Source organism: Carya illinoinensis, chromosome 3, assembly GCF_018687715.1.
Source record: "Carya illinoinensis cultivar Pawnee chromosome 3, C.illinoinensisPawnee_v1, whole genome shotgun sequence".
NCBI lineage: Eukaryota > Viridiplantae > Streptophyta > Magnoliopsida > Fagales > Juglandaceae > Carya > Carya illinoinensis.
The window spans coordinates 2,692,602-2,709,155 of record NC_056754.1 but is presented as its reverse complement, the minus strand read 5'-3'; the positions used below and the strand labels follow the sequence as shown (position 1 = coordinate 2,709,155).

The window sequence follows — 16,554 nt, the reverse complement described above, 5'->3', positions numbered from 1 at the left end:
TAAAAAAATGATATGCGATTTTAATACAAATTTTTACATTTTATCACACATGTACGTCAGAAATCTGGCAAAAAGGATTTTACAAATGCGAGGAATGAAATGATAAATTTGAAGTTCAATAAACCATTGGAGTTTATAATGCAAACCAAGGGCTTGTTTAGCAAACGTGAATGTATCTCAAAACTTTCAAAATTCTTACAATTTTTAATAGCTTTATTTTTAAACATTGCTCAAATACTTAAATTTTTAAATTTTCTATCTACTCATTATTTAAATACAAAAATCAATACAATTTTTATAAATTTCAAAATAAGAAATAATATTAAAAAACTATATCCAAACAAAATTTTAACTTTATCTATTTATTTACTCTACAAGCTTCAATACAATACTTATTTTAAATATATTTTTATTCAACTTTTCTATTTTTCTTTTACCAAAACCAATAATTTTTTTTAATTCAAATAATTTTAAAACCATTCACAAAATTATAAAATACTATTAAATCATAGGATAGGTTTGGATAGTGAGATAAAAATTTTTAATTTTAAATGAAAGTTTACAATATTATTTTTTAATATTATTATTATTTTAAAATTTTTAAAAAATGAATTAAAATTTAAAAATATGAAATTATTTATTATATTTTATATAAAAAAAATTTTTAAAATTATAATAATAAAATAAAATTTTATATCTGATTCCACGAGTCAAACCCGTCTACAATTATAGGTTTTAGGTAAAGAGGGCCTGAGAGGGGGGAACAGAAGGGCCTTTATGTCAACGAAAGTAGCAAGTAACATTATCATCAACTTCGGAAATGACGGGCAAAAAGACGCGTCATTTCCCGGACCTATTTGTTTAGCTTTGCTCCACAAATATTCGTGTAACACACGGCACACGCTCGGCTTGGGCCCGACTTTTCCCCCCACGGTACCCAACTACTACTACCACCCTCTTGGTCTACTTTACTAAATTACCACAACTACAATTATTTATTTGAAAAGTGAAAAATCTTATAAATCGATATTTTAATATTTTTTTTTACATTATTAATACATAAATAAATAAATAAACAAATAGTATAAATAAATAATAAATAATGCTACTCTTTTGGGACAATTTACAAGAATATCCATTTTTTTAATAAATTTATACAGGAAGTAACAGCATTAATTATAACATAAATAAAATCAGGGCTCCTGAGCTCTCTCAAGTATACGATGGCCGCCAAACTTTGATCTCTATGGTATATTTTATGTACATGACGTGGCTGACAAACCTAGTTAATGTATCAACATGGAAAAAGCAAGATTGAAGGTTCTACTTGCATCTTTCGATTCACAAATCTAATCTGATTTAATTTACTGCGACACCAAAGTAGTTGGTCTGTTGTTATTCTAGCCATGTTTAAGACCCTCGACACTAGTTTCATATCCACTTGGCAGAAGAAATAATGGTGGTCTATGTTGTCTTCTTCATTCTTTTGGAACTTCTTTAATATGCAGTTTCCACTCTTCAACATGTCTCTAAGTTTCTTCTCTTTCTGTATTAATTCCAAAATCGTATGATTAGTTAAGACTTGAATGAGCGTTAATTATGGTTCAGCAAAAAGTTCCACAAGCAATATGGGAATGTTTAAAGAAACTCTGACCTTTTGAATATCTGTTCGGACTTCCATCAAAAGCCTTGAATCTGCTGGGTCTTGGAGTTGATCAACCCCGCGACTATCCCTTCTGCACGGTAGAATCAGCACGGTGCTTGCGTCTTTATCAGCTCGGATGAATTTCCAAATTATTCTCATCGATTCTTCCAAGATCTCTATCACAATATCAATCGTGATTGCATTTGCGCCATCGTCTTTTCCTCTTCTTTCTTTCTTTTTGTCCCCTGCAAGTTTATAATTTTTGGCCGGGGTTGAACTGTTAATACAAAGTCAAGAAATTAATAAGCAGCAGTTCAAGTGCTTATGGCCTCCCTTTTGCTAATTATTTTCCAGAAATCCTATGTTTCTCGAGGGACATGAAACTATATATAGACCAAAATGTTCTTCGATCGGTATCTTTAGAATAAAAGTAATTTATGTGGTTTCAATGATTCAAACAATTCTCACCTCTTATCACTGGCACTTGAAGAAGATTACGCATAACACATCGATTCTTGACATAATTCTCAACCCTTGGTCCTTGAAAAGGTTCGTTTTCTATAAATCTTTGCAAGAGGACTTGAAACTGTTGAAATTCACCTGCAACTTCGTTATATGGATGCAGTCCGTACGGGTCAGAGTCCCATAACTCTAAAGCCTTCTCGTATTGCCAGTGAAGGATTTCCCAAGAAAGGCACAACTGCCCAACATAGACCACTTCCAAATCACAACGCAAGTCTCTAATAAACTTCATCGTGGGGTCAAGTTCAGACTTTTTATGCTTGCTAAGCCGAAAGGTTTGAGAAAGAAGGGATGTGATCCCCGGCGCAGATGATTTGCGGCTTGAAAACGAATGATCATGTCCGTCCTTTGACCTCAGAACACCTGCAAAATAGTCATAATCAGACGCGTGATACGTGGATCTTTCACAAAGAATTAAAATAATAATTTGATAATAGGTCAACTTCTCTGGTATTTTAGCATTAGTTTATTTGCAAAATAAATAAGCTAATAGTCAAAAGATGTTTTGGTGGAGCATTACCATCCACGATTTATTGTAGTGCAAGAAAAACAAAACTTGGATTTAGGTAAAGCCATTCCCGAATTAAATAGTCATTAAAATGAAACGGTGGTGCAGAGTTGGAAGTTCGGCCTGGCTGGATGGTACTGAAGAACGTGGATGTGAAACTTTAACCAACCATTGTTTTTGGACTCAAGCTTAAAGGTACATACATGGGGTAACTCTATATGCATACGCGTTTAGGATGTACAATTTTTTGGTACAAAGAGTATTTAAACAGCTTAATGAGAAAGCGACCCCGGACCGCGCCTCTATGGAATTCACTAATTTCAATAACTACAGAAAAATCAACTCGTTTATGCACACGCATTTCTTTCAACCCCACCGTCGACGAAAAGAACGCAAAAATATCCCCAGGAAATAACATTAATGCAGTGTGTGACATGACTCTCTTCTCCCTCCTACCTCTACGTGATAATCACTCTAATATTTGGTTGGGATTTGAGACAGTTCATGCTTCCCCATGCCCCCACAAATCAGATTTAGCGGGTCCTTGTCTGCAACATAATAGATTAATGGGTTGAATTAATAATGTATATTACTTGAATGTTTTACTTGATTACGAATAGGCTTTTACCGACAAGCCTCATATGAAGATTTTGTTTAAATTAACAACAAAAAAAGGGGGTCGTCTGAAATTCATGAAAGTTTTCTAAATACAAGAGATGGTAAAAAGTGACTGACCTATCGCGTACATCTTCTGGTAATTCAAGATATCGAATTTCCGCATTCGTTCTCTGTAACTCTTGTAGAACTTGTGAACCTCACCAATTCGATCGGCATGTTGAAACTTCTCGTCAATTTTCCAAGGCTTCAAATCTTCAATCATCTTGGGACACTCAGATTCCTCAAGAATGGTGGGCAGGCCTGTGGCTCTGACCTTTTTCAGCTCCATCTTCAGCTGCTCTATCAAATCTTGATGTTCCCACAACGATTCCAATTCATTTGAATCCTCAGAATCCCACTCCGATGAATCCTTTGAATTGGGTTTTCCGTCCATTTGTTTTTCATCATTTCCACCAAAGTCTTCGTCTTTAGAGTTTCTGTCACCATGAAAACCATCCTTGTAAAACTTCTCTGAGTTTTGACGATCTGATTTCGGCATATCAGACTCTTCCAGCTTTTGAAGTTCTTCCAGAATATCACTATCTTCACCATCAAAATCTTCTGGCTCATAACCAATATCCAAGTTCTGCGAATCTCTGTCCTCCGACTCCAAGTCCTCCTCAGTTAATTCTACATCCACTCCTTCATTTGTACCCTCGAAATCCTTCTCTGACAAAAATAAATCGCTGGTCGAAGCCCCAAATTGACTCATTAATGAACTTGAGCAAACAGAATCCTCCAAGTCAGAATCTGAAGCAATGAAATCCTTTTCGGAAAGAAACTTATCATCGACCACATTTTCTTCACCCGAAAAGTCATTCTCCGGCTCCTCCAATTGTCCTCCCCCAGAATGAGTATCTTCAACCGACGTCCTACCCCCTAGCTTCTCTGGCACCTCAGAGGTCTCAGAAGCTTTTTCATGAACAGCTTCTTTTAAAGAATTTTGCTGCATAGAATCTTTTTCGATATTTGGGATACTTTCAATCGAATGATTATTGGATTCAATATATAACTCTTTGACTGTAAAGCTTACAGCTTCTGGTTCCTCCAAGAAGTGGCTAAAACTTTTCCCAGAGAAGAACTCATACTTACTAGTGCTCGTAGAGGGAGCGGTACTCTCCAAGCTAACAGAATCAGCACTCCCTACATTAAATCTACTGATTTCTTCATAAGTTGGAAACCGGAATTTGAACTCGAACTTTGGCGTTTCTGAATCTATTTCATCCAAAACATCGTGCCCCACGTCCTCGCCAGAAAGAACTTCAGAATACCCCGGTTCAGCCTCTCCTTCTGGTTCAGTATCATTGGAATCGATTCGAACGTTTTCTTGGGACCCAATGCTAGAATAATCTGAAGTTTCTGATGCAATATTAGTGTACCCTGAATCCCCATGTCTAAAACTTTCTGAATATGATACCTCAGACTCTGTTTCTGGCTCAATACATTTGGAATTAGTGTGATTGTTTTCTTGTGAAAGAATCCCAGAACTCGCACCTTTTTTATGTCTGAAAAAAAAAAGACGGAAAACACAATTATTCATGGAATGACATGAAGTATAAACATATGTTTGAAGTCAAAATTAGTATTTAAATACCTGAGGAAGACTCTGTTTAGGTAACCGACCAGAGGGAGCCAAAGTCTGGAAACAGAGGCCAAGAGAAGGCCAGCAAAGAGAACTATCTTTATATAGAAAACTCTTTTCACAGAATCCATATTCAGAAAATCAAAGTCGGTTTTGGGCAAAACTCATTAAGGTTAGCCATGAAATGAATCCATCAATCTCTTCATTCATTTTGAAGCAAAAAAAGGAAAAAAAAAAAAAAACACACGGCAGAAAGCAGAGGAGGATGCAAACTCTGATTCCTCCTTTGAAAATTACACGCGGAAAAAGGACCTGTTACCTGCGAAAACCGCCGATATTACCTCAGTTTTCAGTTTTGCATGGATATCCGACTCAAAAGGAAATTGAGGTCTGACCTAATTAGAGAGAATCATAGGGGACGGAAAGCGAAATCAAGGGGAGAAAAGAACATGTCAGCGAACTAATCTTTTGGTTGCTTAGAGCCTTGCGTTTCTGAGGACCGTTATGTGATAGACATTCAGACGATTCATCCGTTGGAGAGAGAGGGGGAGAGAGAGAGAGCGCTTAATTGAAAGTTCACGTCTTGAATTCTTCTTTTTTCTTTTTCGGGGTTTGGAAAGTTCAGGTCGGCATGTATTTATTAGTCGTGGGAAATTTCAATTAATCACTGTTTGTAGACTGGGAAAACAAAGGCCAACGCCAACCTACAGAGCGCATAGCTGTAGCCGGTGTGAAATTATCGATTCATATGAATATTGCAGTGAGAATTATAATTATCTGTTGAAGTAAGAGAGAATAATAGAGATCTGAAAGATACAACCCCAACTTATATTTATATATATATATAATTTTTACCAACCCAAAAATTAACTCTCTCGTTGAGAAAAAACATGAAACATGTGGGATCAATTTCAGAAATTAACAATTAAATAAAAAAATCCAAAGATTTCCTTTCTAAAAGACTACTCTTTATAACAAAAGTTCAGGATTTATTTATTTATTTATTATTAATCATAGATCAAAGAAGTAATAAAGCTCTAAACAATCCAAAAAACAAAAAATAGAAAGTAGGAAAACCATTAAAGATAGAAACTTAGTCCCGAAGTTCTCTTTAGCAATTTCTGAACCAAGAAAAAGTAGTGGAGAATGGACGAAAACTCACACTGTATTTTAACCAAACCATTATACAAGAAAGAAAGGGAACGAAGTTTCCCAACCAATGCTGAGAAAAACTATGAGAGTTTCCAAATTTCCATTCTCTTCTCAAATATGGCTAAGTTAAAATATAGTTTGATCATTTCGAATGTGTAGAGCGGTAACTTCACTTATAAGCTCCATATTATTAAACAGAACTATTAGATGCAGTCGGTAAATGCAAGCGAGATGTACATAATTTTTTTCATTTCGTTTATTACGAGTGGTTAATTTGTTAATTATATGGCGATCAAGCGTTATTATTTATTGTTATTATTATTGATGTGAAGGTAATCTGATCATTTATTTGTTAATTCCTATCCAATCTAATAACTGGTAGCACTGTAGATGGAGGGAACAAAGTTCAAACTAGAGCGCGCTTTAAATTATAGGAATAGCTACACCCCCGCAATATTAATTATTTCTTCCTTTTTCTAAACGATATTTAACGTTTTAATATATATATATATATATTTATATTTATATATATGAAACCTAGTATTCGGTCCAAGTTCCAACCCTCTCTGATCTTCACCAGCAGTACCCGTACATGTTAAGGATCAACTTAGGGATCAACGACTCGTACAAACTTGTAAGACGGGGTTTGGCCATTAATCTTTGATTTCAGGGTTTGAATGAATTGCCTTCCAACTCAAACATGATAGAAGGATGACAGCAATTAGGAGTGTCACATATCTCATGCAAATCTCGCCTTTGTGGAAAACACAAAAATCAGATGCAGTACTACTGTATAACTAGCTCTAAGATGCTCAGGCATACCTATTATCTATATTGTTCTGAATTTCAATTAAATGGAGGAAACAGCCCATGATCTATATGGTTTAAAAGAAGCTCCACAGATTCCAAACTTCAGTCTTCAACCTGCAGTGCAGTTTTTTTATATGAATTTGCCGGGAATTATTTCATTTATGTTAAATTAGATTAAATCGAATTACCTTAAGAAGTGGAATTTTCGCGAGGTCGGATCTTTGCTCATCTTACGGCCCACGTCACTATATCGTTTGCACTTCTACGTCACTTAGGAGGCTACTAGAGTCTCCTAAATAATTCCACGCTTCAAGATCAAGAGATCTAGATGGTTTCTCTAGGAAAATATAAAGAGAGAGGAGAGTTTTTCTTAAACTTTTTCCACACACTATAAAAAGTCCGTACACTCTCTTTTTAAAAGAGTTTTCACATCTGGAAGTTAATTAACTTCTCTGCAAATGAAGAAGTTAAATAACTTCCCTTAAAGTTGTGATAGTGGTGGGGAGTTAACAAATAACTTCCTCACCTATGTGGGTAGTGGACACAACTTGGTAATGGGTACCCATTACCAACAATTTCCATGACAAACAGACAATTTGACGTTCTTTTATCTTATATAGATCACCGTGGAATATGATGATATTCATAATATTTTCGTTTTTTTTTTCTTTTTATGAAAAAATGAAAATATCTCTATAGAGGTTAAACTCACAATTTCGCCATTCTCTTTGTTACTACCCAAAATAAAAACCAGTTGAAACTGCAGGTTAATTAATCGATTCAGGCAATTCACGACTCTTATTGGTGTCTAATGAAAGGGTTCTAGAGCCAACAATACCACTAATTAAATTGGACTACTATATATTTAATATATTCAATCATGATAGACATGTTCGCCTTTTTTTCCTTGTTTCCTTCTTAATTGTAAAGTTATTTATTTTATTCAAGACATTTTCAATTGGCCGGTTTGCTTTAATTAGCACTAAAACATATATGCTATATATATAATGGACAAGAAACATTTAAAAGCATTATATCCCATGCAATAAAAAAAGACACAGCTCCACCATTAACGAAATATTGAAGTCATTTCAAGTAAAAGATGAGGGGAAAAGAGTGATTAAAAAATAAAAAGGGACAAACTCCTTGTTTTCATCATTCGCAATATTGAACTATTTGTTGATTGTGCACCACATTATACATATCAGCAAGAAAATGGCTCACAAATCATGATGCAATACTATAATTATTAAATTTTATAAGTTGCTTTTTGATGTTTGATCACTAGTACTAGTGCTAGTGCACGCCGAGATTATAACGAACGTGTAATAATTAATGCTAGCTAGGATGATATATGTTAATGGCCAGGATGCGGAGATTAAGGTATCATTTGAATATTAAAAATATTTTAAAATATCTATTAATAACAATAATTTTAATAATGAATCCATCCGGCCATGATTATGGCTAGCCATTTTAACAAATATCGATCACTAATGATGAACCCCTCAATCCGGGGATGAAGATCATCACTCCACCTCCGTACGTACGTACCTTCCACCACCTCCATACACACTGCTATATATACCATCTGCTTTAATTTCCATTTTTGGTACGTCAATATCTATCTTAAACTTAGTTCAAAGCTAGGGGACTTCATCACCTTCATGTGTTTTCTATTTTCAGCAATGTTAGGAATATTTTAAAGTTATGAAAAGTAATACTACATACAATTATAAAATACGTAATAGTTATAATTAAAAAAATTTAAATAAAACTTATTATTAAAAAAGTCATCATTATTTATATACATATTATATTTATTATTATTTTTAAATAGATTTCGTAACATTTATATATTTTTTATTATAAATATTATTTTTCTATATTTTTAAAAATACGGTGGAGAAGGACTGACTTTGGAGTCATGACCAATTCCCAATGTAAATTTCAAGGCAACATTCATGCTAACTGGGACCTCGATCCCAACGCTTCCGTTGTCCCTGTTTTTATTTTTTCTCATTATTTGCGTACTAAATTCAAAATTCAACCAAAATTTTTTATATCAATCAAAATATCTTATCTTATCTTATTTTATTTTATTTTATATAATTATTTTAAATTATTATATAAAATATAATAAATTATTTATTTTTAAATTTTAAAATAAAATTAATATTAAAAAATTATATTATAATAATATTTTATTTAACTTTCAATAAAACTTTTAATTTTATGTAGAATGTATAACCTATTGTATAACCTATTTTTTTTTTTGGCGTAGGCAAGTCACCCAAATGTTTCCATGGATTTCTAAACCAACCGACGAGGAAGAATGGAATAATAATACAATAACTTTTGCCTCTAAAACCGCTTGGAGGCTAGGAATCAGAGTTCAGTCTTACACGGTCTTTATCTAGAAGAAATTAAGCGTGGCATGCGCAAAGAAGCCAATAAAACAAGGAGGGAGAACTTAGTAAAGCTGGAGATTTCTTTATATCACCATATGTGTGATCTTTTACCTTCCGTCGACCTCCAATTAAGTATCTTCTCCCATTTGCCGCTGTTAGTGCCAGATGGTGACGAACGACGCGGCCAGCCAATCCGCGTCAAATTTTTTGTTCAAGATCAAGGGGACGAGGACCTGACCCGCCAAACACCTGACCAATCCGCAAATATTAGTAAGCAACCCCACCCGGCCTCCTAGTCAAAATCATCACCATCATCTCGATCCCTTCTAGGTGATCTCCATCATTTATATTGATGAATGATGATAAAAATTAGTAAAAAAGTAAAATTAATCTGAAAAAATCTCCTATGTTGGAACAATACTATTACAGAAGAAGATTCTGTTCAAAATGAAAATAAGAAACATCACCAGCAATCAATCCAGAATAATAAAATGCAATACACAACTCTTTATTGCGACTTACTGTCACAATATTGCAGTCCATTTTTTGGTCTGTATCAAAACCTCTCCAAGGATTTTCTCATGTAAAAAATGGGTTAGAATCAAGTCATTAGTTTCATATCCCTATTTTATTTATTTATTTATTTCTAATGTTGTATTAGCTAGTTTGGGATGAATGTTGGAACCTCCCACTTGATTATTATATTATATAAATGTTAAATATAATATGCTAGAATTTAAAATTATAAAAAAAAGAAAAAAAAAAAAGAAAAAAGAAAAAAGAAGAAGAAGAAGAAGAAGTGCCCGGAGGTATCAGAACGACCTCTCTTTAAAGTTGCCCATTTGGAGTTGGGATGGTTTGGGTTGCGTCAACAATAAAGTGTAAATTCATGACAAGAATTAGGCCTACCATAGCAGCCCAATTTAAGTGTCGGATAGTTATTCTTGGGAATCTTGGGCCTTTAGGGGAAGGGTGAATATACAAGCGCACCAACTGGATGGCCCAACAATAGCAGGTTACAAATATATAACTGCTTCGCCGAGTACCGGAGAAGCTATGCAAGATGACACCTCCTCCACTCTCAATCTGAACAGCTTTCACATACATGTGAAGGCTAAGTTTGACTGTTAGAGTGATGTCAATTTATATCAAATTAATCATTAAATTTATTATTTTTTCAATTTTTTTTTTTTTTAAATTCAACCGATATTAACTTACTTTATATATTTAAAGACATATCTCAATCTATTTATATTTAAATACAGGATCTAAAAATATTAATATTTACATACCAATCATCTTAGTATCCAAATGAAAGCTAATAATCAAAATCTCGTTACATTTGTCAAGCCGACTGCTGCACAGTATATAGTCATGAATTATACAGAACACGTGGAATAAATGCATCGTATTGCCACGCCATTCTGAGCTGTATTCTTGGCAGGATAATTAATTATAGGATGAATTTTGAGACAATATACATTCAATTTCGACAGAAATATAATGATAATCATAAGAGAAAGTTAATAGACAGCAGAAGAAACATGATATTATTGACAATTATATTCAGAGATGATCGATGAAGAAGGATGTCATTTTCTTTTATCCCATGCCGTGCAGCTAGAATTAAAAGCCACATGTAGTAAACGATTTGGTACGTAGCGGTCCAATCGTAATTTAATTGTTTAGATTTCTCCCAACCAATAAACAAATTACAGCAATATATTTAGGTTGAAAAACTAAAGATACGCCTATATTGTATCAACGTCATAAAATTGAACATAGAGAAAATTTGTATTATGAAAGCAAAGCATGAGGACATGCGCAGCATACTTTAGCTGACAAAAAATGCCAAAGATTCATGTTTTAATTTGGTTTCGGATATTTTGAGAATGTTCTATGTATGTTGGGCATTTTTTTAAAGGGATACGATCACGATGATAATAAAAAATAAAATACACGTATGATCGATGATAATTCATATATATAATATAATATATAGCTAAAGCAAATCACACATGTGATGCATTTATACATGCTTCATGATCATTAATTAGACCAGTACCACCACTACTGAATCATGTGATCATGTACACGTTTTTTCTACCCAAATCACGATCTGATCATCAAAGTGAACCGTGAAATCATGATTTTATATAAATATATATATATATATATATATATATATATATATATATGTATAAATAATGTTATATATAATTATTTTTATGTATTCTATTAATGTAATTGATTTCATTAATTTTTTTAATATAAAACTAATTACATTAGTAAAATACGTAAAAGTCACTGCATATAAAGTTTTTAATATATATATGTCAAATTCTGATCATTAATTTTGTCCTTGGAATATCGCCTTATCTTAACCATGGGATTAGGGTCTGCATGATGTCCTAGATAATTAGGTCGATCGGCATGAAATTCCCTGCAGATTCTCTCTAGCTAGGCAGCTACTTGGAATTACAGATCAATGCATTAGACTAGGATTCTATACAACTATATGTCTCATAAATTCAAAATCTATTTGAACAGATAATTAATTATATATAGAGAATCTAATTAATCCTTTATTTTCACTTGGGCGGGTTTATATATAAGAAATCGAAATATAGGGATAATGATTTGAAAAATAAAGATCACTTGATCAGTCATGAATGGAAAATATATAGGGGATCTGGAGATAAGAAGTCATGCAAATTAGGACAAGTTTCAAATCACATCCAACTTGCCAAATTCATTTTCTCAAACACGGGATAGTCTCCAGTCTGCAATTAATTCCATGGTGCGCTTTACAACTCGATTCCTCTCTCTCTGAGAATTCTCAAAACCTAATACTTGACTATATTAACGTATATATATGGTTGATATATGCATGAAAGCAAGACTAGATGATCGTTTGCCAAACATGGAAAGAGAAAGAGATAGATATATATAATTTTATACCCTACACTTCTCCATCACCATAAAGATATGATGGCCTTCATAAACGATATTAATTATTTTTATGATTTCAATTTAAACCCAATAAATAAATAAAATTAGTGAGTTGTGACCATATATATATATATATAAATAAATATACATATGTTTCTCATAAATTAATAGACATTTTTTAAAAAAAAGGTCCACCTAATGGGAGCTAGGGGACCATTTTTTTAAATTTATTTTTTGTTATTAATTAAGCCGTTCAATTAAGGGTGAATTAATTAAAGGCAGGCTAGGACAGCTTTTCTTACTTTTCAAGTTTCAACCTTTCATTTTCCATTTTTCACAAACGGAGCCCAATACGTAAGCTGCAAGCCTAGTAATTAATGTAACATCTGCCTCTTACTATTCCTGCCTCACGCGGACCCCACGTGCACCGGCAATCTAATTTGACTTTCAGTCCGTCGGCCGTCCTGTTCTGCTCAACGTCACTCATCCTTCGGCGCATCGCGTAGTTTCAAAAACATTAATGACGGTTTAGGTTTTAAAAAATAAAAATATATAAATACTATTATACTACTTAACATCATATGAGGTTTTGAATTTTGAAAAAATAATGTAATTAAAGATCATTTATATAAATAAATAATTGTTCCCTAATTGGGTGCAGGCACATATAATATATGACCTAAATTGATCTATGCCCCCATGTAGCTAATTGCTTGGTCCTTGTAGTTGAAATCCAATTAACCTCCTTTCAAAAAAAAAAAGAAAAATCCAATTAACCTGATAGATCATAATATTATTTAATCATTATTTATATATTATTTTGGTACGTCATTAATTAGATCCTGATCTTATTATATATATGCTATTTCACGTACAACACAATCAACTTTCATTTCCAAGAAAATCTGATCAATAGATCCTTTTCTTTATTAACAAAATTGCTATATATAAAGAATTCTTTTGACTATTGTCCAGTGTATTTTCGACGGTTCTCTTTTATTTTTTTGGGTATTAAATACAAGTCAATCATAGTCCTATTTGGGAGTTGATTCAGATCTAGTTGATGCATGCATGCATAATGAAGATCAATAGCAGTGCATTGCACCTGTCAACAAACGAGTAATGTGAGCATGCATGCATGCATGCATAATATGTTAATTTATCGAAATCTTTATATGTGCAGCGGAGTTTCAATTACGTACGTTATTAGTTCAAGTCTTTTGGATGGGATGATATGAGGATTGATTTTCAAACGGGACCCAGTTCAACCCTCCTCCCCTTAAATCAAAAAGAAAATCAGGTACCTTACATGCTGTGGTCTTGGAGATGGGAATTTCCAACACGCTCGAAGAACATGTTCCCCATATGCTAGTGGGCCCGGAACATTGACACTTGCCGGTTCAAAGGAGATAGAACGGAAAAAAAGAAAAAAGAAAAAGAAAAAAAAGACTACAGTCGGAAGTACTACTCGAGTTAATTACGTTTCCTTTCAATACAATAGTCTTAACATGCAAATGAGTCTCCAATTATGAATCTTATATTTAAAATATAACTAGCATTTTTTAGAATTCAGTTTTCGAATTTTTGTCTTCATAGTATATATAAATCATAATTGCTGAGTACGTAGCAATATTCAGAAGAAGATTGAGATGAAAAACTACGGCCTGATGCTGGGAATTAATACACGAGGTACCTTCTTCCGGGAGTTAGCATGCATAATTTAACCATAGAACACAACAAAGCCTTCTGATAGAACATCGAAAGGGCACCCCCACATGATCATTTCCCCCTCTATGCACCTATTTTCAATCTTTCTATATCTCTAATAAACGAGCAATATATATATGATCAGCTCGTTCCAGATCATTTTCATGATGATCATCATCATATATAATAACTACTTACATATCACGATGATTGAAGCTGATCGAAGAGCATTAAATGGTTTTTTTTCTTTCTTTTTTTTTCCAGGGATTTAATCGGGAAAAACTAGTAAAAGAAGTTACTAGAGGTTTTGGTTTTCACTAGATCAGTCACCGAGTCAGATTTGACTCATTATTCATGACATGTGGAGTTTAGAGGCTTAAAGCAGATTTTAGGGTTTTGCCCCAGTGCAGCCACATTGAATGCCACGCGGTTTTGTGAGGCCGAAGAGGTATTGTCAAAGCTGACTTTGGCTTTCGCTGGAGTTAATGATCTTGCTGTCACCTTTTGACTCCTTCCTTGCCATTTTCTTCTTTTAGGTCAGCGTCTTCCCCATCTCTTCTCAACCTCATTTTCTATATATACGGACCTAGTAAACCTTGGCCTTGGACGCTTTGTCTTAGCTTATCCGAGAAAGATCTAAAGAACTTCGGGAAAGAAAGAAGACCCATATATTAGTTGGATCATCTGAAGACAAAACATCAGACGACCAGCGAAGAGAAGGGAACGAGTACTTGAAATGGGCAGGCCTCCTTGTTGTGATAAAGAGGGGGTCAAGAAAGGACCATGGACTCCTGAAGAAGATATCTTGTTGGTCTCCTATATTCATGAACATGGTCCTGGAAATTGGAGGGCTGTTCCTACCAATACAGGTTAGATTTTAATCGTTTTCTTTTTTTTAACAGCGTTTTGGGCATGTGTTGGTTTGATTTGGTTTGGCTCATCGTTCGGGAAACGCACATAAAAGATACCCCCACCAATGTTCCCTCGGGGGGGGGGGGGGGGGGGGGGGGGGGGGGGGGGGGGTGGTTAATTGGTCATTTGAGATTGCCATCTGGGCATCTTGAAGGCATTTCGGTAGGTGGTTATTAATATTACTGTTTTTTTCAGGGTTGCTAAGATGTAGTAAGAGTTGCAGACTTAGATGGACTAATTACCTCAGGCCAGGGATCAAACGCGGCAACTTTACAGACCAGGAGGAGAAGATCATAATCCACCTTCAAACCCTGTTGGGCAACAGGTAACATTTCTCTCCCTCATATTTTTTTGCTTCATTGGCCATTTTTATTTTCAGAATTCCTAATTCCAACAGGGAATAAGGGTTTGTGGTGCTTAATTACGTGCATAAGAAATAATATTATTTAACTTGGTTACTGCGAAATAGTTTTCGATTCTTTAGCTTAATTATGGCGCATTGATTATGGTGCAGATGGGCTGCCATAGCTTCGTACCTCCCACAGAGAACAGATAATGACATTAAAAACTATTGGAACACCCATTTAAAGAAGAAGCTTAAAAAGTTTCAAACAGGCCCAGAAGAACACACCAGAGATGGTTTTTCAGCTTCGCAGCCAATGCCCCGAGGTCAGTGGGAGAGAAGGCTCCAAACTGACATCCACATGGCCAAGCAAGCTCTCCGTGACGCCCTATCCCAGGAGAAACAAAGCTACTTGTCCGAATTGAAGTCCTCCAATGACTACTGCTCTAATGCAATACCAGCTCAATCATCAAGTACCTATGCATCAAGCACAGAGAACATAGCCCGGCTGCTAAAAGGTTGGATGAGAAATCCACAAAATCCATCTCAAACAAACTCGGCGATGACTCAAAATTCCTTAAACAGAATGAGTGGAACTGATTCTGTATCCAGTGAGGGAACTCCAAGTAAGGCAAACGACAAGGACCAGCATATACCATGCGAGGCGTTTGATTCGCTTTTTGGTTTCGAGTCTTTCGACTCTTCACATTCTGATACGTCGACACAGTCGATGTCACCTGAGGCAAGCCTTTTCCAAGATGAAAGCAAGCCGGATTCGGGTGATCTACTGCCGTTGTCATTGCTTGAGAAGTGGTTGTTTGATGAAGGTGCTAATCAAGGGAAAGATTTCCTTAGCGATATCACATTAGATGACAGTACTGCTAATCTTTTCTGAAATGATTGTTGTTGTTGTTTTGGGTCTTCGTATATCGTTATAGGTCTTGAACTAATGAATATCACAGTTGGCTTAGTACTGATAGTTTGTTTAGTGCTAAAACAAAAGTGCAAATTTGACATCATTGTGTTAAATCATGTCTTGATTGAGAATAAACTAGCTAGAGTCTTGTATCTGGTGCTATATATTGAAAATTAATAGTTGATACAATTTAAAATCCTAATTAAGAGTTGCAAAAAACCAATTAATTTAATATATCTAAAGTTGTTAGGTGAAATTTTATACACGACACTATTATTCTAATTTCATTACACTAAGTAAAATGTGGTATATTTATTGATTATTTATTAAATATTTTTTTATTATTTAATAATAATAAATATATCATATCTTATTTAATAAAATAAAAATAAAATGAGAATGCTTTGTATAGCATTACTAAAAATAAAACGGTAGTG

General features: G+C 34.2%; 2 protein-coding genes across 3 annotated transcripts; one reads left to right on the top strand and one right to left on the bottom strand.

Annotated features, from left to right (window-relative positions):
* Positions 1-1,085: 1,085 nt before the first annotated feature.
* Positions 1,086-5,636, bottom strand: LOC122302463. 2 transcript variants are annotated; one of them, XM_043113745.1, is made up of 6 exons: positions 5,310-5,611; positions 4,927-5,233; positions 3,411-4,837; positions 2,114-2,530; positions 1,655-1,890; positions 1,086-1,546 (listed from the first exon to the last, which is right to left on the bottom strand). In XM_043113745.1, exons 2-6 carry the CDS (start codon positions 5,043-5,045, stop codon positions 1,295-1,297), a joined length of 2,451 nt encoding a protein of 816 aa, XP_042969679.1. In that variant the 5' UTR covers positions 5,046-5,233; positions 5,310-5,611; the 3' UTR covers positions 1,086-1,294. The 2 variants fall into 2 exon arrangements, with proteins under 2 accessions (XP_042969679.1, XP_042969680.1); XM_043113746.1 differs by lacking the exon at positions 1,086-1,546 and having other exon boundaries at positions 1,655-1,922; positions 4,927-5,636.
* Positions 5,637-14,488: 8,852 nt separating this feature from the next.
* LOC122303279 (myb-related protein 306-like) lies at positions 14,489-16,319 on the top strand. The gene is made up of 3 exons (XM_043114979.1): positions 14,489-14,815; positions 15,054-15,183; positions 15,373-16,319. Exons 1-3 carry the CDS (start codon positions 14,683-14,685, stop codon positions 16,094-16,096), a joined length of 987 nt encoding a protein of 328 aa, XP_042970913.1. The 5' UTR covers positions 14,489-14,682; the 3' UTR covers positions 16,097-16,319.
* Positions 16,320-16,554: the final 235 nt, after the last annotated feature.

Coding starts and splice junctions, on each gene's coding strand:
- LOC122303279 (XM_043114979.1), top strand. CDS start 14,683: ATGGGCAGGCCTCCTTGTTGTGATAAAGAGGGGGTCAAGAAAGGACCA. Junction 14,816..15,053: donor GGCTGTTCCTACCAATACAG/GTTAGATTTTAA, acceptor TGTTTTTTTCAG/GGTTGCTAAGATGTAGTAAG. Junction 15,184..15,372: donor CAAACCCTGTTGGGCAACAG/GTAACATTTCTC, acceptor ATTATGGTGCAG/ATGGGCTGCCATAGCTTCGT.
- LOC122302463 (XM_043113745.1), bottom strand. CDS start 5,045: ATGGATTCTGTGAAAAGAGTTTTCTATATAAAGATAGTTCTCTTTGCT. Junction 2,531..3,410: donor CCAGAAGATGTACGCGATAG/GTCAGTCACTTT, acceptor ACTATTTTGCAG/GTGTTCTGAGGTCAAAGGAC. Junction 1,891..2,113: donor TCAAGTGCCAGTGATAAGAG/GTGAGAATTGTT, acceptor ATAAACTTGCAG/GGGACAAAAAGAAAGAAAGA.